At 39.1% G+C, this 23,707-nt stretch overlaps 1 protein-coding gene across 2 annotated transcripts in view; it reads left to right on the top strand.

Annotated features, from left to right (window-relative positions):
* LOC146857835 (uncharacterized) overlaps positions 1–23,707 on the top strand; it is a 346,446-nt gene that overhangs the window by 292,037 nt on the left and 30,702 nt on the right. For both annotated transcript variants that reach the window (XM_085648523.1, XM_085648522.1), the window contains exons 14-16: positions 9,928–10,051; positions 12,146–12,320; positions 16,318–16,514. In XM_085648523.1, coding sequence (XP_085504649.1) covers positions 9,928–10,051; positions 12,146–12,320; positions 16,318–16,514 — 496 coding nt within the window. The remainder of the gene's footprint in view (positions 1–9,927; positions 10,052–12,145; positions 12,321–16,317; positions 16,515–23,707) is intronic.

Genomic DNA, 23,707 nt, shown 5'->3' with positions numbered 1-23,707 from the left:
TTTGTTATGGACTGGAGTCGGAATAGTAAATTATTTATGGTCAGTGTCCAGCACCTAGTTCAATTTATTATAGACTGGAGTGGGAATAGTAAATTATTTATGGTCAGTGTCCAGCACCTACTCTAATTTATTATAGATTGGAGTGGGAATAGTAAATCATTTATGGTCAGTGTCCAGCACCTACTCGAATTTATTATAGACTGGAGTGGGAATAGTAAATTATTAATGGTCAGTGTCCAGCACCTACTGTAATTTATTATAGACTGTAGTGGGAATAGTAAATAATTTATGGTCAGTGTCCAGCACCTACTGTAATTTATTATAGACTGGAGTGGGAATAGTAAATTATTTATGGTCAGTGTCCAGCACCTACTCTAATTTATTATAGATTGGAGTGGGAATAGTAAATTATTTATGGTCAGTGTCCAGCACCTACTCTAATTTATTATAGCCTGGAGTGGGAATAGTAAATAATTTATGGTCAGTGTCCAGCATTTATTGTAATTTATTACAGACTGGAGTGGGAATAGTACATTATTTATGGTCAGTGTCCAGCACCTACTCTAATTTATTATAGACTGGAGTGGGAATAGTAAATAATTTATGGTCACTGTCCAGCACCTACTCTAATTTGTTATGGACTGGAGTGGGAATAGTAAATTATTTATGGTCAGTGTCCAGCACCTAGTTCAATTTATTATAGACTGGAGTGGGAATAGTAAATTATTTATGGTCAGTGTCCAGCACCTACTCTAATTTATTATAGATTGGAGTGGGAATAGTACATTATTTATGGTCAGTGTCCAGCACCTACTCGAATTTATTATAGACTGGAGTGGGAATAGTAAATTATTAATGGTCAGTGTCCAGCACCTACTGTAATTTATTATAGACTGGAGTGGGAATAGTAAATAATTTATGGTCAGTGTCCAGAACCTACTGTAATTTATTATAGACTGGAGTGGGAATAGTAAATTATTTATGGTCAGTGTCCAGCACCTACTCTAATTTATTATAGATTGGAGTGGGAATAGTAAATTATTTATGGTCAGTGTCCAGCACCTACTCTAATTTATTATAGACTGGAGTGGGAATAGTAAATAATCAATGGTCAGTGTCCAGCATCTACTGTAATTTATTATAGACTGGAGTGGGAATAGTAAATTATTTATGGTCAGTGTCCAGCACCTACTCTAATTTATTATAGACTGGAGTGGGAATAGTAAATAATGTATGGTCACTGTCCAGCACCTACTCTAATTTGTTATGGACTGGAGTGGGAATAGTAAATTATTTATGGTCAGTGTCCAGCACCTAGTTCAATTTATTATAGACTGGAGTGGGAATAGTAAATTATTTATAGTCAGTGTCCAGCATCTACTCTAATTTATTATAGATTGGAGTGGGAATAGTAAATTATTTATGGTCAGTGTCCAGCACCTACTCTAATTTATTATAGACTGGAGTGGGAATAGTAAATTACTTATGGTCAGTGTCCAGCACATAGTCCAATTTATTATAGACTGGAGGTATTGTATTCTATTGTACAGTGGAGTGGGAATAGGAAATTATTCATGTTTACTGTTCAGCATCTATCTACTACAATTTATTGTAGATTAGAGTGGAAATAGGTAATAGTTTATGTTTTGTGTTTAAAGTATTTATTATGTTTTGTAGTGATAATAGTATGTAAATTGTGTATATTTGTTATTATTGATTTAATTAATTTAAATAGCATTGGAAGTGTAGAATTAGTTGTTTTTACTTTGGAACATCTAATGTAATTATTGTTAAGTACAGTGGTTATAGTATATTTTGAGGTTTAATGTATGGTATTTCATTAAATTAAATTAAATTGATATAGCAATAGTAAAAAAAAATTTAAGTGTATATTAATTGGATTTTATTATTATATATTGGATTTGTACTACTTAATGAAATATGTATAGTTTAGGATAATAAATATAGTTAAAGTTGTAATGTGATATGATTATTGATATATTTAATGTGATTAGTAGGAAAAAAATTGAATATTTTGGATTGGAATAATGGGTAATGGTATTCTGTAATTGTATAATATTTGTACTTTTTTTATTTTTGTAAAAACTATTTTTTTTACATATGTTCAATATTGATAATAGAAGGTAAATATAAATAATCACAGAACCAGAATTAATAAGACAAGAACATAGTTTTTATTGTAGTTTTTGTAAATTTTTATTGTTTATTTATTTGAGTAGAATCATTCAGAAATATCATTATTTACATTGTAATTCAATTCAAACATATTGAATATAGGTCAGAAAAAATGTTATGTACATTTACTATATTTTGTACAAATTTTTAATACATTTACATTATTTATAATGTAGTACAATTGTGTGTTTTAAATTAAATGTAAAATAGCAATAGGTTTTGAAAATATTTATACCAAACTTTTGGCAAATCTTTTCATATATAAACATTTTTAACATTTTCATATTTGTAGTACAAACATGTGATAAGTTTTTTATTAATATTAATATGTAAAATATTAATATAATTTTTTTTAACAATGTTTTGAAAACAAACACATTTTTAACATAAATAACATTTTATAATTCATGCGAAATATTTCTAACTATTTTTCATACATTGTTTTGTATTTTTAGAAATTATAATAATAATTTTTTTAATTTTTGAAATATTTATTTTTATAATTTTACACATGAAGAAAATTTTTAGTAAATTTTTAGGTACATGAAAAAAAGAGGTCTATTTTAGCTAAATAGTAGAAAATATTTGGGTGTGAATTTATATTTTACCTGATTTAATGAGGGTTTTTTTGTTATAGTTAAATGTTTTATTATGTTTTGGGTGCTCTATTTTGTAACCCGGTCATGTTGTTTTGGGTCATTTGGGTTGAAGGGAAGCTCGCGGTTGGGAGTTACTTCGCGTCGTGACAGGTAAGGTTTGTTTTATATGTTTTACATGGTTAAAGTTTTATTTTGAGCCTAGTTAGATACTGTTTAGTGTAGCTGTATATATATTAGTTATATTTAGAAATGTTATGTGTTAGAGTTGCGTGTTGTGTTTTTACGTGTTTTTAACATTGTGTAGGCATGTTTCGAGACTTCGGTTTAAGGTGTTTATATAGAACTGTTTTAAATCTAGTACTATTGTTAATAAGTGTTTATGTGTTGTTTTATGTGGGTGGGAATGTATGTGGCTTTGTTTTTATAGTTTCTTTTCTAGGTTCTTCGTTTCGGATGGAGTCGTTTTTTTTTTTTAAAGAAGTGTGTGTTCGTTTTATTGAACAATATGTTTTTTACACTTCTTTAAATGTTTCGGTTTTCATGGAGCGTTTTTTACTATTTTCATCTATTTTCGGGATTTTTATGGTTTTCCTATGGATATTTGGTGCATGGATTATGGATTAAATCGACAGTTGTATTTTTCCATTTTTTTTTTGGGAACGTTTTTTTTTAATGTTTGGATTGTGTAAGCAGGAAATGGATTTTTCAGAGTTTGGAATACACTTGGTAAGTTAATTTATAATTATTTATTGTGGGTGGGTATTGTTTATTATTATTGTTTATTTTTATTTTATTACAAATATTATTAATGTGTGTTAATATATTTTTGACAATATGTATAAATATGTTACACACAGTAATTATTTTTGTGATAAGATAAATATATTTTATGTGTTTGATATGATTGAAAATGAGTAATCAGTCATTTATTTGTATTGGTCTTTTAAAGAAGTGTTTTAGCTATGATGTTTAGGTATTCTAGGCCTTTGGTAGTAGGGTACAATTTTACTTGTTGCTCTAGATATTCATACATTTGTTTAGTTTGTTTTGAGGTTTTTGGAGTTAGCTGAGTTATGGATTGTTCCATTCGGAACTCTTGATAACTCTGTTCTTTTTGTAGGCATGATATAAATCTTTCTAGTGTTGGTTTGGTTCTGCCTGTTGATTGCAGGAAGGCGTTATGCCATCCTTCAACTGCGTTATTAGTTTTTGATTCTCCATTTAATGTGCTTCTGTATACGTTCCACCAGGGAATTAAGAATTTAGGATTTCTTCTGTGGCCAGATCTATGTAGTCTGCCCACCCATGTATCTTCAAAATAGTCCAATAGTGGACTTAGTTTTTCTTCATTTTGTTTGTAGAAGGTGCTGTCTATTAAAATGTTGTAATGTTCTGTTACGTCTGTGTCAGGTACATAAGCTAGTGCTATTAGTTTTTTTATTTGATATGCGAAAGCTGAATTAGTTGCATATTCAATGCTTAGGGCTGATTTTTGCATGTGTCTCCATAGGCACTGATTAAAATGATAGTAACAGCCTTGGATGGAGGTATGGGGGTGTGTTTTTAATATAGTATTAATCATTGCATGTTCAAAATCTAGGATGATTTTTTGTGGGGAAAAGTTGTTTGTTTTTTGTTTTATTGTATTTAATAGTTCAGTGTATGTGGAGTTATGTTTGTTTGGTAATAATGTGTAAATTAATGGTATATTGCAATTGTGATATAGGACGTGTATTGTATATAGTTGGAAAAAGGGTTTGGGACATATGGTAAAAGTCCCATCCATCATCCAGTTTGGTGATTCTTGTAGTTTACAGAGATTATTGGCTGTTCCAAATATTATTATTCTTTTGTCATTGTTTTTATTATCAAATATGACAAATGGTTCTTTGTTTAAAGTTATACTTTGTTCTGGACTTAGAATAACTTCAGTATATGTGTGAGGAATTGGGGTTGAAGTAGTAGTGGTTTTTTTAGTACGTGCTATAGTTCTTTTGAGTGAAGTTACAGATGGCATTTGTGTTGTGGCAGTTTTAGGAATTTTGGGAAGCTGCTCTTTTAAAATTACACTTGTAGGTTTTTGAGAACTTGTGCTAGCTTCCTTTATAGTTTCCAATGCAGATCTGACTTCTATTTCTGTAATGTTTGGTGGATGGTTATGTTCTCTAGTGTACAGTACTGTTGTTTGTCGTGTTGTAGCACGCCCATAGCACTTATTAGAGTAGTATTTAGAGCATTTCCAGTTAACTTTTAAACCATACACTTTTTCCTGTGTGTAAGTGTATCCCATATAGCATAGTAACATTTTTCCCTTCTGGCTTGTTATGAATTCTGCTCCTTCAGTTATTTTGATGTAGCTTTATCTATGAAAAATATATATTATAGTTATTATATATGCTCTTGTTTGAATTTCAGTAGAAAAAAACCAAGATTTAGTTGCAATATACTTACATAGTTGGTTTTGATGTGTTTGAGTAGAATCCTTTTTCTTCTTTATTTGTGGAGTTTTCTTTAAGTATTTTCTTTCTGTGGAAAATAAAAGTACATTTGTTTTAAGATTTGTTTCTATATTTTTATAGGGAATGGTTAGGGGATTTGTATTTGGGATTTAATTTGGGTGGTTTCTAATCTATTAGTTGATTTTTGGTTGTGAAATACTTACTTTGTTAGTTGTATCTTTTTTGGTGCTGTTCTGTATTTTCTTAGTTTCTTTTGGAGTTTCCTGTAGTGAAAAATGAAATAGAAAGAAGACATTTATTTATTTATAGTGTATGTATATTGTAATTACAATTTATTAGCTTTGAGTTTTAATGACTATAATATAGTTAACTTACTTGTGATAGTTTTAAATATTTGCTGTATGTTGATTTCCTTATATCTGCAGTTGCAATCCAGTAGACTTTCTTCTTCATTTAATTTATTTTTTTTGGTTCTGGAATGTGAATGAAGTAGAACTTCTTTTTATAGTGCTTTGGATGTTGTAATTTGTGTTTTATTGGTCAGTTTGAATGTGGAGTGTTTTTATTGGTTAGTTCGAATTTTTTTTATTTTAATTCTGGTAGTTAGTTTCCTAATAAGGAAAACGCTAATTAGTGGTTTAGTGGTGTATTATTCTATATGTATTTTTCTAAACATTATATTATGTATTGTATGCATGAATTGATAAAGTATAATTCAATAATATTGTTGTTTAATGTAGGAAGGTTGTTAATAATGTTTTAGTAAATACTTACGTTTTGTAATCTATTTTTAAATGTAGTAAATATATTCTCGTTTAATATTAATTTAGTGTAGAGTTAAAAGAAATTATTTGGTGTTTATGTTGTGTGATTTTAGTATTTAATTTAATTTTATATAGTCGATATTAGTAAAATGGAGATATTTTAGTGGTCGATATTTTAGTTTACGATATTTTGTAATGTAGTATATGTTTATTAATGAGCGTCGATATTTCAGGATTCCGATAATTGTGTTTGCGATATTTTGTGTATCTATATTTATGTATTTCGATATAGTGTGTTCGAAATTTGTGTAATGTTCTAAATAAGTATGTGATGTCGATAATAATGTGATCGATAATTTTGTATCGATATATTTGTAAGTCGATTTTGTGTCTTTCGATATTTTGTCAGTGATTCGGCTTCGTGAGGTATTGCCTGTCATATCACCTCAGACATGATTTGTGTCACCCCCCCAGTATTTCTGTATGTCGGGCATCCCCAAATGATATGGAAGAAGGCAACCAGCTCCTTGCAACCTCTTGCGCAATGATCTGAAGGGGGTATGTCCCAACTTTCACATCAGCACTCTCGAGGAGCACTCAACTTTCTTAAAGAGCGTAGCCACCAATAGGTTTCGGAGCCAGATCTAATGGTCCATGTTGTTGCGTAGGGAATGACTTAATAGCAACCAAGGCACGAGGCAAACTGCCTTGAATTAAATTTGATGACAGATGTGGAGTCAATGTTGTGTTCTCTTTTCCTCTGCCACGTGGTCAAATTTACAGAGATATTTAAGGCAAATATCCATGTTCTACAGTAGCTGGATTTTCCTGAGGTATGCCACGATACAGAGCAGTACCACATGCCAGAAGAGCTCAAATTAGCACGATATTCCTGTCGAATAGATGGCAGAATCTTTTTAGGCAGCATACTAAAGGGAATTAGGAGGGCCAGACCGTCTGCACCTGGATCTCAAAACTTAAACTGTGGTCAAATCAGGCCCCCTACGAATTGTTGCTTTCATTGCTAATGCAGGAAAACCCCTCAAGCAGGCAGGCCAGAGTCTCTCAGTCCCTAATGATGGGTCACATCCAGCACCACAGAATCTCAGTTCAAGTCTGTACTTCTGGCAAGCATTCACAAAGCTGGTTGAGTCCATCTCGAGAGCAGAGGTCAAACTTCAGAATCATTTGTGTGACCTCCGCACATGTAAGGGCTGGATCAATTCTTTCCAGAAGCGGAGCATAGATTTTGAACATAATGGGATAGAGCACTGACCCGTGAGGGATGCCACAGTCTAATAACATGTCTGCAGACTGTAAAATGGACGAGCAATTGCTTGCTTCTGGACTTGGAGGAAAGATCAAATCCATTCTAGGGTCTCTCAGTGGAGCTCTGCTAAGCCAATAATCAGAAAGACATTGTCAATTGTATCAAAGGCTGTCGAGAGCTCTAGCAGCTGGCCCCTCACGTTGCATAGTTTGTCAAGGAGTACTATTATGACTGTTCCATTGCTGTGTCGGTCTTGGAAAACAATGTTGGACCAACCTTGATAATCAAGCGTGTGGGTCACCTGCTTAGGCCTTCATTACTAGTGGCCCGGAAAATGGCCTAAACCTTTCCCACTCTTGGAACTACTGATACCCCAGGGAATCAATAATTCAGGCAAGGAGAGCCTCCTGGCGATTACAAGCAGCACCCTGTGCCCAGAGTAGGTTCAGTTGGCCAAAGGAGGTGGTCAGCTACACGGGCAAGCCTGTTGTATAAGGGATTCAATTGTTCAGTGACAATGTCTAAGTCATTACTGAGAACAGTTACATGAGTTATGAGAGCTAAAGTATGCTCTACATTTAGGTTACTCCAGCGTCTACACATCCTGTTATAAGCAGTGCTCTTTGTTTGTGGTGATTTGGGAGTGGGTTCATTACATTAAAAAGAGATCGGGTAGTGATCTAACCATTTAACAGCGGAGACACTTCTGCCCTGAATCAAACAAGGTAGTGAGAAGAACAGATTAAGGGTATGACCTGTAGCACGAGTAGCTTCTGATATACATTGAATAAGGTTGCACAGAGAAAGGTACTGGTCAATATTGGTCAAGCCATAACTAGTTAGCATCAGAGTTATCATCAGCCTGGTAGTTGAAGTTTTCCAGAACCACAATGTGAGAGACAGAAGAGCTACCTCACCTAACAGGACTAGAAAGAGGGTGGTAAGTGATGATCATGGTTGAGGGTGAAAGAAATTGGGCTTTGACCAACTAGAGATTGAGGGATGGTCACTATAAAGTTTGATGCTAATGTAAGACCTAGAGAAGCCCTAAACACCATTGCCAACCCACCACCTAGTTGAATTTGAGGTTTCCTGATTCCATGATTTAGTGACCGCCAAAATATCAACAGGATCATTAATAAAACTGAAAATCTCCCAACAATGTCTGGGGAGAGATCAGCCCTAATTAGCTTGTACTTTATAACCATGCACAAAGGTCTTGGAGCAACTTCAGCGTCCCCACATTGGTTTATCCTCACATGGGTAAAAGGATACTTATGTTTGCGGAGTCTCGGCATATGAAAAAAATAGTACAGTCCTATATTTGTATGTGTAGAGACTCTGCAGTCATAAAGATACTACTAGTAAAATACCTTTGTGAATTGCAAACAATCGTGAACTTGCACAAATGTGTAAGTTTGCCTTTGTGAATCAGGTTCACAATATCCTACAACAGTACACCAAACTAAATCAAGGTCAGAAAACTACAAATGCACCCAGTCACAATCAACATAGAAAATGAAAGGGACAGGGATAGCAGGAAAAAAGAAAAAAAATGTTTAGGTAATGTGAGCCGTTAGTAAAAGAAAAAAATGTAAAACTTTGCCAAACTACCTTCAATTGCAGGCAATCACAGGCTACTTGATGGTCCTGAGTGTTAGTTGCAAGGGCATTCTCAAAATAGGACCCTAATGGTCAATACATTCCATGCCACCAAACAACAGCGAAAATGGGTAGAAATCAAGCAGGGACAACTTGGTCCAAGAGCAAGTGTCATAGAAAAACTGACTAGTACAGCACACCAAACAGAATCAAGCTCATAAAATCAACAATGTTTCACAGTCAAAATCAGTGTAGAAACCTAAAGTAGGTAAGGTAAGCCTTTAGTTAAAAAAAAAACAGAAAGCTTCACCAGACTACGTCCAATTGTAGGCAACTTCACGCTGCATTACGGTCCTGAGTGCTATACGACCTATGACATTAATGAAAATCTCTAAAAAACAATTGTAGTCCTTTATTGACCACATTCATCTGTTTGGACACTCCTAACAAGGAATGCAGTTTAACAGAGGTTACATGAGTTTACCTTGTATGCTAACCATAAAAAGCGTTTTGGGTGGTAGATTTCTTATGGTATGTAAACATGCCTAGAAAGTTAATTATGCATTTTTCCAAGACACAATCTGTTTGTTAAAAAGTATCACCCAAACATGTGATGGAAATCCAGGGCATTTTAAGCAAAGGTTTGTCAATTTCTACACAACATCCATGGGTGATTATCTCATATTAACCTTTGGCTAAATTAACTGTGCAATAGAAATGTTCCAATAAGACATCTGTCCACGACTGTGGCAGCGATATCTGCGTAAGCCTGGAAGACACATACTTACTTATGTTCCAATTCTTTAGATATTACTACTTCTATACATGTTTATTTCTGGTGCATAATTTTTTCCTAGTACAAGATTTTTGTATAAATCTGTCTTTGGATAGTGCAGGGCTTTTAAGAGTCATGTATTACTTTAAAGGCCTTTTGATTTCATTTCCTTTCTCTTTCTCTCTCCTTTATTCATCACCTGTACCATGGTCTACACTCCCCACTCTCTCTTTACCTCTGTCCTCTCCATTCCCCTCTGCAGCTCAGATGAGGTGAAGTTTGAGGTCCCCACCTCCTCAGGACTTGTAGGTGATGCCATTCTGGGCCTGGCCTTGTACCATGAGACTGAAGGAATAGTAGCAACTGGCCAGCTTCGCATTCCCTGGGTAAGACCCACAGCTCCTATGTCCTCTGAATACAGTGTTTTTTTTGTACCATTATTCAGCCTTTGCTCTGGTCTCCGCTGTACGAATGTTTCCTAGTTACTGCTGCTTCACTTCACAAAATCATCAATGAGGACGTGGCTCCATAATTTCACCAATTTTCTTGCTTGCTCCTTGTAAAAGCAGATCATCTCCCCTTGTTCCTGCTGCCATTCGTTGTTAGTGTTTTTCCAGGCATCTTTCAAGGGCAGTATCTTCACTAGTTAAACCTCTAACCATCCATACTCCTCACTCAACCAAATTATATTTGTTTCCATCTTTAGTCAGCTAATATTTTTACAGGATCACCAGTATTTGTGGAAGATATTTTAACATAACATCTCAATCTGGAGTTATAAGCACAAACACTCTATTAAAATATATCAACATAAAGCTAATTAAAACTCAATCTAAGCTTATGAAAACTCTACCTAACACCGTGCAAACTGGTGGAAGCAAAAAGGTTTATGAATATATTTTGTGTGAATTGCTTAGTTTGTGGTAAGAAACTAAAGGGCTCATTTACAAGCCCTGTGCGCCACCAGAATGTCACCTTTTGTGACGTTTCGGTGGCGCACAGGGCTTAGCCAAATCTACAAGGCCACATAAAGCCACCCTGCGTGCCTTTTCATTGCCTTGTAGATATGGAGTGAAGAAACGCAGCGCAAATTGCTGCGTTGCCTCACACTATGATGGGAAAGTGTACGCCCATGGCATTTGACACATTCCCAGATTTACAAAAAGTTGTAAACCTGGGAATGCATCAAAAGCCTACGCCTCCCCAGGGGAGGCGCAACTAAGAGAAATAACACTATTTATCCTTGTTGTTTCCTCTTTCTATGTTTGCTGCATTCCGCAGCACACATAGAAAGAGGAAATCGCGTCTGTTGATTGTTTTTATGCAGGAAGGTGTCTCTTCCTGCACAAAAACAATCATCCCTTCAATACAGACACTTTTGCCCCATGGTACAGGGTGGCTGCATTGGTGAATGGCAGCCAATTGAGCACCACTGCAGGATAAGAGGACAGGAATGCAACATATCTGATAGATACAGCGCATTCCTGCCTTTCTCTTTTGCCATAGGGCAGCGCATCAGGAAGGCTTGCAGCGCTGCCATATGGCAAATTATTGTAAATGAGGCCCTAAAGTCCCAGTGTCCACTAGAAGTGGACCTAATCTAATTTGCATATGCTCGATCCCTGTCTGTAATGGCACAGGCAAGCTAAAAAGTGATGGCCCAGAATGCAGCCTTGAGTGATAGCCAATGGCTGACAGTAATTCAAGCATTTGACCTGGCATTTATAATTGCTGAGAAAGTCTCTCTAAGTAGACTCGCCAGATTTGGGTCCAAGTATCCCTATTGTCACAGGACTCAAATTGCACTTCACTAATGAGACCCAACAAAAGTAAAACCGGTCTGAGGTTGCTTCAGTTCCTGTTCACAGGGGACCATGCTGGGCCGCCTCTTTTGGGGTTTGGCCATGCCAGATGTGCACATGACATCCTTTTCTGTAATAGCACAGGCAAACTAATCATGATGAACTGAAATCTGGAGTGATTGTCAGTGGCTGAGATTAATTCAAGCATTTCCCTCATCACCTTTTGTGCTAAGTAACAGATTTACCGGGTAGGATTGCCTTGACTATGACCAGAAGTACGCATGTTCTGTATACTGTTTTTCAAAAAAGGTAGCTCTTTGTTACTGAGTTAAAATTCATTTAATGAGGTTATAGACCTTGGATCCCAAGGGAGACCATGTCTGTGATGGTGGCTGACCCAATGAAATAAGTGAAAGTAATATTGGACAGAAGAGAGTTTGTGTTCTGTAAGAACATGGAAACTGTTGATAACAAGATACATACCTTGTGGATGTTGCTCCCTAGGATAGTGCCTTGTTTTTGACGACTTAACCACCCCACCAACCCACAACCTCCAATGCATCACTCCCAGGCAAATGTCTTTGGTTACAGTTTCCTTTTCCAGACTCAAGGGGAAAGCCCTTGAGTTCCAGCTCAGCCCCAGGAAAGCACCTAATTGCTTCTTTTACTCATCTGTAGGATGCGTCTGATGCCCTCACTTTGAATGTTCCGCTCATTGGTGCTGGGGTCAGGACCCACTCCCCCCTGGCATCACTGGGCCTCAATCTTCGCTTCCAGGAGGAAGAACTGCCACGCTTCAGGGACCAGCTCACCCAGGCCTGGAGTGTACATGAGTTGGTGAGAGAAGCCACAGGTAGGTAAAGCATGTGGTGTAAGGTGGGAAGTAATGGGAACCACAATATGGGCCTCAACAGGCCATTGTTTTTAGCCAGCAGAACTAAGCATGCTGAGACTTGTAAGCCCATATGTAAATTGAAAGCCTAAGCATGCTTACCACCATTGGGCAATCAAATAACACAAGCTTCAGATCGCCCGTATGACATGGGCCCAGTTGGGTGCTATGCACTTTTAATGATGTCTTCATAGCTTACAGGAATTCTGATCAGAAGAAATGTGAACAAGGAGAGAGGGACAGAAGGCTACATTACACAAACAAATTCTCACTCATCTAGATAGAGGGCATGAACTAAATGGACTTGAATTCTGAACTCCACTTCTACTGTCTGCAGGTGATCACTCAAGGAGGGGGCAAGGTTGAGCTGGGAATGTAGAGAGACCCACCTTTCACGTTGTATCTTGCTCCACACTTAGACAGGCCACAGAGTGGACGGTGAACACCGTGGGGGACCCTTGCTGAACCAGGTCCGTTTGTGTGAGATGCACTTCACTGCTACTACCCATGCTGTCAGCTTTCTGCTTCCCAGTGAAATGTATACATGTGTGAGAGACATCTGCTCTCGTGCTGCCCATGATACACATACTCTGTGTGCAAGGAGGGAGGAGCTTGCATTGCTATTGGTCTCCTATGAATGATGAATGTATGAAGGAAAACTTCACTACTGGTACATGTTCTGTACTTCTAAGTGAGAGAAGCATGTGCTGGCAATTTTCTTACTGACCTGTTGTATGTGCATCGGAAGCTTGCATTATTGCTGTTGGTGCTCTACTTACACAATGTGTGGGGCATTCTGTTACTACTGCTGCCAGTGCTGTCCCTATCCCGTGTGTGAGGGACGTATGCTTTGTTGGTGTACCAGACCAGTGTTTTAAGAACCTTGCATTGTTACTCCATGTGTTAAACCAGCGAGGTGGCTGTGTGTGTGTATGGGTGTGTGTTGTCAATGTCAAGGAAGCAACTTGTAAAATTATGTCTAAAATCTGAAGAGTGAGTGATAAGCTTAAAACAAATCTTAGGGGCATATTTACTAGAAACTGGCGGAGCGCAGTGTTATGCCAAAATTGGTAATACCGTGCTCCGTCAGTTTCAAAATGCAGGGATGTGCCGTATTTACAAAACTACGGCGCACCCCTGCATTTCCCATTGCGCTGGTGCTTAAGAATCTGGTTAGCGCCAGCACCCTTATGCCATGTTGCAGGGGTGCCTGCGCTGCGGGGATGATTGTTTATGTGCAGAAAGGTGTCCGTTTTATCTTTACAGGTGATTTGCTGTTTCTATGTGTGCTGCAGAATGCAGCTCACATGGAAAGAGCAATATATGAGGAGAAATGAATTATTTCTCCTCGTATCACCTGCTTAAGACCAGGTAGTCCCAGGCAATATTTTCGGTGCTGCCCCATACCTTGTAAATATGGGGCAGTGTCAAAAAGCAATGGGTGTTGCAGAGGAATGCCCACTGCAACACCCATTGCACGCCCCTTTCACACTAAGTGCTGCATGAGTAAGTGCTGCATGAGTAGGGGCATTATTTACAAGGCGGCGTTAAGCCACATTAAGTGGCTTAACGGCACCTTGTAAATAAGGCGAAGGACTTAATGCCACCAGAGCATCACAAAAAGTAACGTTCTGGTGGCGTTAACTCCTTATAAATATGCCCCTTAGTGTTAATTTATGAACTGAGATGTTAGTTCAGGATCAAGAGAACCATTAGCTTGATTTCCTTTATTTATTTCTATTAGTATTATTATCTTTGTGAATCTTTTCAATGATCTCTTGAAAGCTTACTACAATGTTATCATATATCTTGGTTTGGGATAGTATGATTCTGTAAATTCTGTCAAAGTTTTCATAACAGGATTTCGTTGTCAGATCCCCACAAAATCTATATGTTATGCCTCCATACAGTGAAGGCCTTCGGGTAAAGGGAAGACAAGTTGTTCTTGGCTCAGGCCAGTAATATGACTCCCAAATGTTTCCTTTACGCTCCTTCAGCCAAGGAGAGGTCCTTTAAATTGTCAAACCATAAAAAACCCAAGAAACACAGTGCTGCTTCCGTGATAGTTTAAAGAGTCAGTGCTGCTTCTTCTTCTGAGCCAATCCCAGTTCTCCAGAAACTTCAACCAGAGTGTCCATCTCCATCCACTAATCTGTCTTATTGAGACTTTTTGTCATTCCATGGTGAACCCTTTCAGTGTTGCCCCTCCCACTTGGACCCATCTGGCCCCCTAGGGTGTGTTACACCCTGCAGCTCAGTGATTCCGGTAATTCCAGCCCATACACCACACCGCCCTAGAAAGACATTAGAAATACTGTTACTGAAAGTTAGCAGCTTTTTCTTCTAGATTGTAACTATGTTGGACTTTTTGAGAGATCACCAAGTGCTAAGAAATGACTTCACGATGGTCAGAGCACACAAAGATGTGGGCTAATGATCCAGTGGGTGAGTGGAAGATCATCCAGACTCTTGATGAGATTTTTAGTGCTCAGTTAATAAGGTCTACCAAACCATACATTTATGATTTAAACACTATCACAGAGACTATTTAGAATGGTAAGTCTACGTGTGTAGATTTACCTGTGTCACACCTATGGGTAATTTTACAACTTTTTGCTGTTCACCATTTTGTAGTGTTAAGTTACTCCTGGGTGCAAATGGACATGGGCCCGCCCACTGGTGGATCCTCCTGCACCAGGATTTATGAGTGTAAAGTTACTACTCATAAACTTTCACACATAGGTGGAGGTCTCTACAACTGGGGCAGAGATCATCTCTCTAAGGTAAAGTATAGAAAAAAATTGAAGTTTAATAATTATTTCAAAAAATTAAACATGGTTTTTTTAATGTTAAATAATATTTGAATTAACTTTAATAAATGTTATTAACTTTTGACTAGAAAAATAGAAAGTTACAACACATTAACTCTTCCAATAAAAAGTTTAATAATTTACTTTGATATATAAATATTATTACTTGAAATAATTAAAACATCTTACCCTAACTGCCATTCTTATATTTAATCATTACTTAGTAAATGTTAGTAAAACTTAACTGTTTAATTGTTTGGTTTTTATTAAACGTTTAAAAGTTGTATTTGGTTATTTTTAAATAAGAAATGTGTATTCAATTTAAAAAAAATCTAATTGAGTATAACTTTAACAGCTCTTATCAGAATAGTTATCTAAACCCAGTAATGAGATGAACAGCATCAGGCACCCCTACTTGGTGAGCTACATCAGGATACCAAGAATAGGATAACAGTCTTCTTAGGTTAAAAAAAGAAGGAATTATGCCCCACACAAAGGTCAAGGAATGAAAAAATAAAGAATGTCAACTATTAGGGACGATATCAGAGAAGCTCAGAAAAATGAATAACATGAATTCAGAGCAAGGCTGAACCTAAAAGATTTATCCAATGAGCCACAAAAGATCCAGAGCAGCTTTTGAGAACAACCCCACATCCTGCACTTATCCCCCAAGCACATAACCTTAGTATTGCCTCCTTATATTGACCACAATGGGTGTTATTAATTAAGCAATAATGAAGAATCAAGTGCACTAAAAGACGAGTGTAGCTCTGCTGTCTAGCAGCACCTGCACCTGAGCCAGTCTCATATGGCCGGAAGTCTGCCAACAGCCCACACAGATGTTATGGTGGGAGAACAAAGTGCCAACCACCCCATTATGGCACTCTCTTTCAATGCCACCCACTCTTCACCACCTCATTAAAAACACTTCAACAGGTCCACCTCATGCTACCATAAATTATGTGACTGTATCCAAACCCCTTGAACATATTTGTTTTTAAAGCACGATTGTGTATATCGCTTCTTACATTTTTTTCACCCTTTGTTAATACTGTGTGGCATGAAAGGCTTGGCTGAAATTATTTTAATAAATACAATGATTAACCTAAAAATCCATGATGCTGTCTGATGTACCGATTTATTTTCAGGGATTGACCTGCAGCTGACAAGCCTACAAGAGCTGCAGAGGCTCCTGCAACCCTCACCAGAAGTACTAGAAGCATCCACGTCTCCCTTCCCTGATCCCGCAGGTCCGCCCTGCCAAGACAGTAGCACCTCTCCTATGCCGGGCCCTTCCCACAGCATGCCACTGGAAGATGTGCCCAATCCAACCATGGATTACCAGGTCAGCAGCGTTAGACATAAGTCTTGGTCAAACACCTCGTTCAGCAACTCTTCTAGCATTGTCTTTGTGCCCATGTATCACCAATGGAATGGTGGTATGCTTTATTGGGCTTCTAAGAAAGGTGCATTTACCGACACCTTCTCTGACAGCTGCTACCTCTAAAAGAGGAATAGGTCTCAAGCTCACCATCCTACTGAACACTGTCATTGCACCAGGACCACATGAACTCCTTAATCTCTATGCAACAATGTGACTTTATTCTCTGTTCATTTTTTGCATGGTGCAAACCTGATCACAATTTTCAATATGTCCATCAGTAGGTATTGTCTTAGGGCTAATGCATGTAAGGTCTGTAAAACTGTCACAAAGTAAAGCTTTATGTCACAACTCATTTTACATTATTGATTATCCCTTGGTCAGGGTTGGACGTGAAATGTGTAATTCAACTATTCATCCTTCATCTGTGAAATATTTCTCCACTTAACGTCCTTCCCAGTTTTATATATCATAGAATTATTTCCAACATCTCATCAATCCCCAGAATACCATAGTTGGGACAAAACATCTCTGCAAAGTGTGGTCAAGCAGTGCGGCCCTGCCCTAGTGCATTTTTTTACCAGCCTTCTGCATTTCCCCAACTTTTCTAGCTGTGAGTTTGGCAATCATGCAAGCCCTTTGGAGTTTCTCCATTATTTATTCATTATATTTGAAAATGTTTAAATTGTAAATATTATTTTTTACCCAAAAACCAGAGGCAAGTATTTCGTTCTTTTTTCAGGTTCTTTTTTTAAATTGTAGTGGCTTTGCACCTTTATATAATGCTTAAAGCGAAATGAAGAATCATCTTTTCTATTTCCTGCTCTGTCAAAGTTGGACAGCAGCTCATTCTCCCGCATATGTTTTTATACTTAGCAGAATTACTTGGTGTTTTTGCATCTGTCCCTAGTTGGTACAGCATTCTCTTGCCGTTTTTCTAAGTTTTTTAAAATGTATATCCTTTTATCCACTTACTAAGGCTAGGCGACTGCTTCTGCTAAAATTGTGGTTCTTTTAGATATATGTCAATAGTCACTCTTAGATGGACATTCGCATTACCTACTCTTTTCGTCCTCTACTCACAAGACTTTGTCATGGCAACACTGCGTGAAGATAAGGCCCAGAGTCGTCAAGGCACATCAGCACATGATGTATGCCAGGCTAGTGTAGAAACATGGTTCTGAACTATCCGTCTTGCCCTTATCCTCTAATGCAGGCATTGACCTCAGCTGGTCCCTCAACCTCAGTGGTGTGGGGAGGGGGGGAAGGAGTATCTTACCTCATTCTCCTGCGCCCGATGCAGCCTGCTGAGATATTCGCCTACTACCACATCAACCTTGAGCTTGCAGCTAATAGAAGAAGCTTGCTACCATTCACAGCACCAGGTAAGGCACAGAGAGTTAATGAAACTCTTGGCTGCAAGTTTGGTGCAGAATGGCTCAGTCGTCATTTTGGCCGAGGCTTGTAGCACCATTGGACTTGAAGCTCAGGGGCACTCTAAACACGACCATCCAGACACAACCAGGTCATCGGCACTTATACACCTGTTGGTAAGAAAAGAATTATGGATGTACCTTTGTGAGTAATATTCTTATTTGATACTCAGAACAATAAGAACATTCAGAGCACGAAAACAGATAGAAACTGTGCATACAGTGAGCCTTTATAAAAACAACACCCTTCAAAGAGCTAACAACTTATCAGCAGTTCGAAATCTCAGACTAGTGCCAATCTTACATGCAGTACTGACCATCCTCCTAGCCACTGCACTTTTCTAAGTCTTGAAGTCTACAAGGGACTGGGTTCCTGGCTGCAGGTGGCCTCTTCATCACCTCTGCCGCTCCCCTTTTTCGCCCCCTGACACACACACATAGGCAAGGGTGGCAGGGTAACGGCCTACTATTCATGAAGATCTTCTGGTATCTGCCATCCAACAAGAAGGCCATACTGTAAGAACAGTTCCAGACATTGAAGATTAGAAGTAAAGATTCTGCTTAAAACAGAGCACAGAGAAGATCCTCCTTTGAGAACAGAGATCAGCAGCATAGTCCAGGCTAACAAGAAAGGGTGTAAGGACAAAAAACACGAGCGTGATCACAGATCTACTACATCTAAAGAAATTTCTACTGAAAAGCTATTTAAAACGATTGTTTATATTCAGTCACTCTTAAAAATAACTTTAGTTTTCTTCTGGCATACCACACATGCACATGAAAGTGCTACAATGTTGCCCCTAACATCATTAAAGTCAAACTTATGGAAAACTTTGTCCTAGATTGTACCTCAGATCTTTGGTGGATAAAATGTGACAATCTTCTTAAACAGCACTGTATAAGACTCATTGAGTAGGGAGCCCACCCAAAATATTTGGGGGGCATATTTACAAGCCCCTTGTGCCGCCGGTGCGTCACTTTTTTGACACACTGGTGGCACAGTGTGGTGCTCCATATTTACAAGGCCCTGCATGGCTTTTTGTGACCTTGTAAATATGGCCCTTTTTCACACAGCACTTTCCCATGCAACACCCATGGATTCAGTCATATTCCCAGATTTAGAACATTTTGTAAACCTGGGAATGCGTCAGAATGCGCAACAAGTAGAAATACTTTTATTTCTCCTATTTTATTCCTCTTTCTATGCGTGCTGCATTCTGCAGCACACATAGAATGAGGAAAACACCTCTCATGATTGTTTTTGGGCAGGAAGGTGTCCATTCCTGCACAAAAATAATCATCCCTGCAACGCAGGCACCCTTGTACCATGGTGCAAGTGTGCCTGCATTGGCACATGGCAACCAATCATGGGGCAGCGCCGGGGAGAGCTCAGGGAGACATCATATTGTTGTAAATATGACGCATCCCTATGCTTTGAAAGTGACGCAGCGTATTGCAGCCAATTGGCTTGCAGCACTGCACTGTGTTACTTTCTTGTAAATAAGGCCCTGAGTGTTCCAGGACTCAAAGAAAATCCCTTTATCACAACAATGCGCTTGAGTTCAGAGTGGTTTACGTAGCTCTTTAGGCTTCTACTGTCGTGCCCGATGACAAATAATTTCTAATTCAAATGCACAACACTAATGGCATGCACTATATCAGAAACAGGGAGGATCAAGGACACCAGCCCTAATGAGAGAAGCTCAGCTGCTATGGAATCAGGGATTGCACCACAATCACATTTTCAAGTAAAAGGACAAAAGGGCCAGCTAATTGGCGGATGTATGCTATATAAAAACAGCATAACATATTACTCAGGGTCCAACATCTGCCATGTGTTCAGAACATAAACTCTGAGCCTACAGATGCCGAAAAAAACTCTGCCGCACTCAAAGTGTGGTAAGTCTCCTGCTCTCACGGATTTTTAGCGGCGAGAGTTTGTCCTGCGCTGTGAAATCACTGCGAATGGCACTACGCATCGCACCTGAAGGCGCTGCTTCTTTTTGCTACTCAAGTAGATATTCTACTTGAGCCGCAGCTTCCTCAAAGCGAGTGACAGATTTCTCAACGTGAGGAGTTGTGACCTGCCGCGACCGCCCGCGTTGAGAAATCTCACCGGAAGGAGTTCAAGCGTGCTATTTCTCTAGCTCGCTCTCGCCAACTTAACGTTGCTGAACTGTGCAAGAGACAAAAACTCTGCTCCGCGTCACTTCTCAGAGTTTTGCAGAACTCAGCGCAGAATGGGCAGAACTCCGCCAGCTCCACCGGCGGAGCAGAATTCTTCACCCACCCCTAATATTAATCGCACTGTTAACTTTGAAACATACTCTTCACATTTGTGATTTACTGCTGAACATATGCTTCAACTAATAACCATAAAACGTATGCTGAAACTTTGCCTGAATGGGACAAAACAGCTGAAAACCTCTAGACAACTATGATCTCCTCAGCACAATTAGCCTCAGACTGTTCTAAGATTATTGCCTGCTAAATTATTATCTATATTACTATCTATTGTTGCAAAAAAGGATATTTAGAGCCATTCTCGGCTGCACTATGTTTCATTCCAGCACGCAGAATGTTGTCAAGGAATACGCTCCCAGAAAGTTCCATTCACAGAAAACTTTAGGGCAGCCTTGTTATGCTTTGCTTTCCTTTTGCTCTCACTTCAGTTTGAATTGGACAACAGAACAAATCCAAGTAAGACAGTGCCAGTTTACCCAAAAAGGTTCCTGATGTTAAGTACATGCGTAACTCGCCTACGAGATTTCACGCCTGTTTGTGAGGGTTCAGAGACTAGAGGGGGAGCCACTGATTCTCTTGTTATCTAAATCCCAGCAGTGATAAGTCTCTGAGATCCCCTTGCACTGGTTAGAAATGGTCATGTTTTTGAACTGATGTCTTACTCTTGTCACAATGGATCAGGCTTAACTCCCTAAGCCATACAACTTCTGTACATAGAACATTATTCCTCTGCGTAGGTTGATTTGTGACTTGGTCATATGAACCTGCATTCCTCCCACTGCAAACACCACCAAACACTCTGTGTGAAACAAAAATGTTACTAGCCAACCAGAGACAAATCTGTACCTAGGGAAGGGGAACTGCCAAATCACTAGTAATTTCTGTTAAACGTAAATAACACTATACTTTGAATTAAATATTTTTATTACATTTATAGACCTTCTTTATCAATATCCACTCACATCGTCAGGTGTGCTTACTCTGCCACACTTACAGGTCCGTACACACACTGCACCATACTGATCAGTCACAACTCTTTGTACATTGGAGGGTATGCTTCCCAGGGATGATGAATGTCACTAGATGAGTCAGACTAAATTAACAGCTCAGCAGTCATAAAGGATACAATATGGCAAAAGCCTCAATAAGCAATGAACATTGTCTGTGAGCTAGACTTTACACCATTTATTGGATGAACTCATCTGCCTATAAAATGCTGAGCATGAGGAAAGCAAGTCACAGAACTCATTTGGATCTATGATCTAGAGCGGGAGACCTACATGGCGTCGTGTAGGTCTCCCACCGGGAGGGACAACTTGTTAGCAACAACTCACCTTGATGCAAGTTTGACAATAGGGAGTTGTTCTCACTCCCCCTCCAGTTCGAGCGTTGAATTACAAAGAACTCGGTTCCCCACGGAAATCATCCCGACACAGTTGTAGGGAGTATTCCTTGAGAAGGGTTTACTACCCTCTGCTCCTGAACCAAGGAGGTAGGGTTAGTACCCATGGGATTTTTTTCTCGTTAAGTCCTGAAGAAAGCCGGGGTAATAATTAAATTAATTCATTTTCGGTTGAAACATGTCGACGTTTGTTTGTAGAGCGGAGGGGTAGGTGATTCATTATAGTCTATCATACCTCCATCCACAGGTCTAGTTTTTGACCTTCTTTTTATTCTGGGCAGGGAGTCCATAATTAAAGTAAGATTGAGGACATCCCTGGTCCAGTTTTATATCACCAATTCTGCACCTTTTTTTCACATTTGATCCCGTTCTGTGTACTTTTTATTTGTTGTTTTGTCTTCCCCCTCCCTATTGCCCCACCTCCAGCGTTGGCTAGCGCGGAGGTGTGTTAGCAGCCCTATGATAAAGCATGACACAGCTTACTGTGTGTGAGGGCAGTTTTAGACACCTAATTATCTCCCCCGGTAGCCAATAGATCATAGCGATCTGGTTTTATGAGTCCTACTTCTTTGATGTGTGTTTAGGTCATTACAGGAGGTCAAATTGGGACATATATTCCTCCTACCCCTTACTCTTTTTGTGTGGTGTGTGCTTGAGCTTTCTGTCAGACTCGATCCTGGTTGCCCAGCTTCAAAGTCGACCGCTCTAGCTGTTAAACCACATCCACATGCGTCCATTCACCTCCTGCTCCCACTAAGGACTAAGATAATCAATGCCTCTCTCACCCAAGGCTCCCTACCCGACTGCACCAAGATTGGTCAGGTTACCCCAATCCTAAAAAAAAAAAAACTCAGACAAGTCCAACCCCAACAACTACCGCCCCATCTCCAACATCCCCACTATGGCCAAACTCCTAGAAAAATGTGTGCACTTACAGCTCCACAATCACATTGAAGAATTCCAACTCCTAGACCATTGTCAATCTGGCTTCCATCCGGGACAAAGCACTGAAACTGCCATGGTCCTCATTGTCGACAATGCCCTACGCTCGCTTGACCAGAATTAGCCTTGCCTCTTGATCCTACTGAATCCGTCGGCAGCCTTTGACACCATCAACCATGCTACCCTGCTCGACAGGTTGGGCCTTTCCAGCCCGGTAATAAAATGGTTCTCCCCCTTTCTACATAACAGGTCGCAGCGCTTCCTAATTAATCACACTCTATCCGAGCTGGCTCCTCTATCACTGGACGTCCCCCAAGGCTCTATCCTCTCCCCGACATTGTTCAACCTCTACATAGAGCCCCTAACCGATATCCTCAAAGGCACCCACATCTCCTACCATATGTATGCTGACGACACCCAGCTCTGCATGAGAATAACCTACCTTGAGGACTTCGACACCCTCAATAACACCCTTACAATAACCCAACAATGGCTGACTCACAATCACTTCAAACTCAACTACCTTAAAACTGACATTTTACTGATCGCCCCATCAACTACTGCTTCTGATGTCAGAGAATGGCTCCCCTTCTCTCCACCCTGAATTTTACCCCACACATTGTCTACTCCACCTAATCCCTGGGTATTACTTTAGACAATGACCTCTCCATGCAAAAACACAACAGGACCTTCACTAGAAGAGCTAACCATCAGCTACATATACTTAGGAAACTAAACCTTTCCTCCTTGCGACTGACCGCAGAACAGCAACTCTTGCACTTGTGCTTTTGAAACAAGAATATGGTAGCGCTACCCTAGAGGGCCTCCTTAAAACCTCACTTTCTCTTAAGGCTACACGTAAGACAGCAGCTAGGCTCATTATTGGTTTTAAAAGGAGTCATCACATCACCCCTGACCTTCGAACTCTGACTCTACCTTTTGTGGCCAGGATGCATTTCAAAATTGCTTGCACGACTCATAAAGCGCTGCACCACAACACCCTTCCTACCTATCCCAGAAATTGACCCTATCAGGTGGAAACAGATCCTCCTGAAGTATGAGCATCTTACTCCTCAAGCCACAAAAATTCAAGGAAAAGAAAACCTACAACCGATCCTTCTCTGCAATGGCCCCAA

The sequence above is a fragment of the Triturus cristatus genome, chromosome 3_2, assembly GCF_964204655.1.
Source record: "Triturus cristatus chromosome 3_2, aTriCri1.1, whole genome shotgun sequence".
Classification (NCBI taxonomy): Eukaryota; Metazoa; Chordata; class Amphibia; order Caudata; family Salamandridae; genus Triturus; species Triturus cristatus.
Note: the sequence above shows the minus strand (reverse complement) of the source record. Positions and strands in the feature narration are given on the sequence as shown.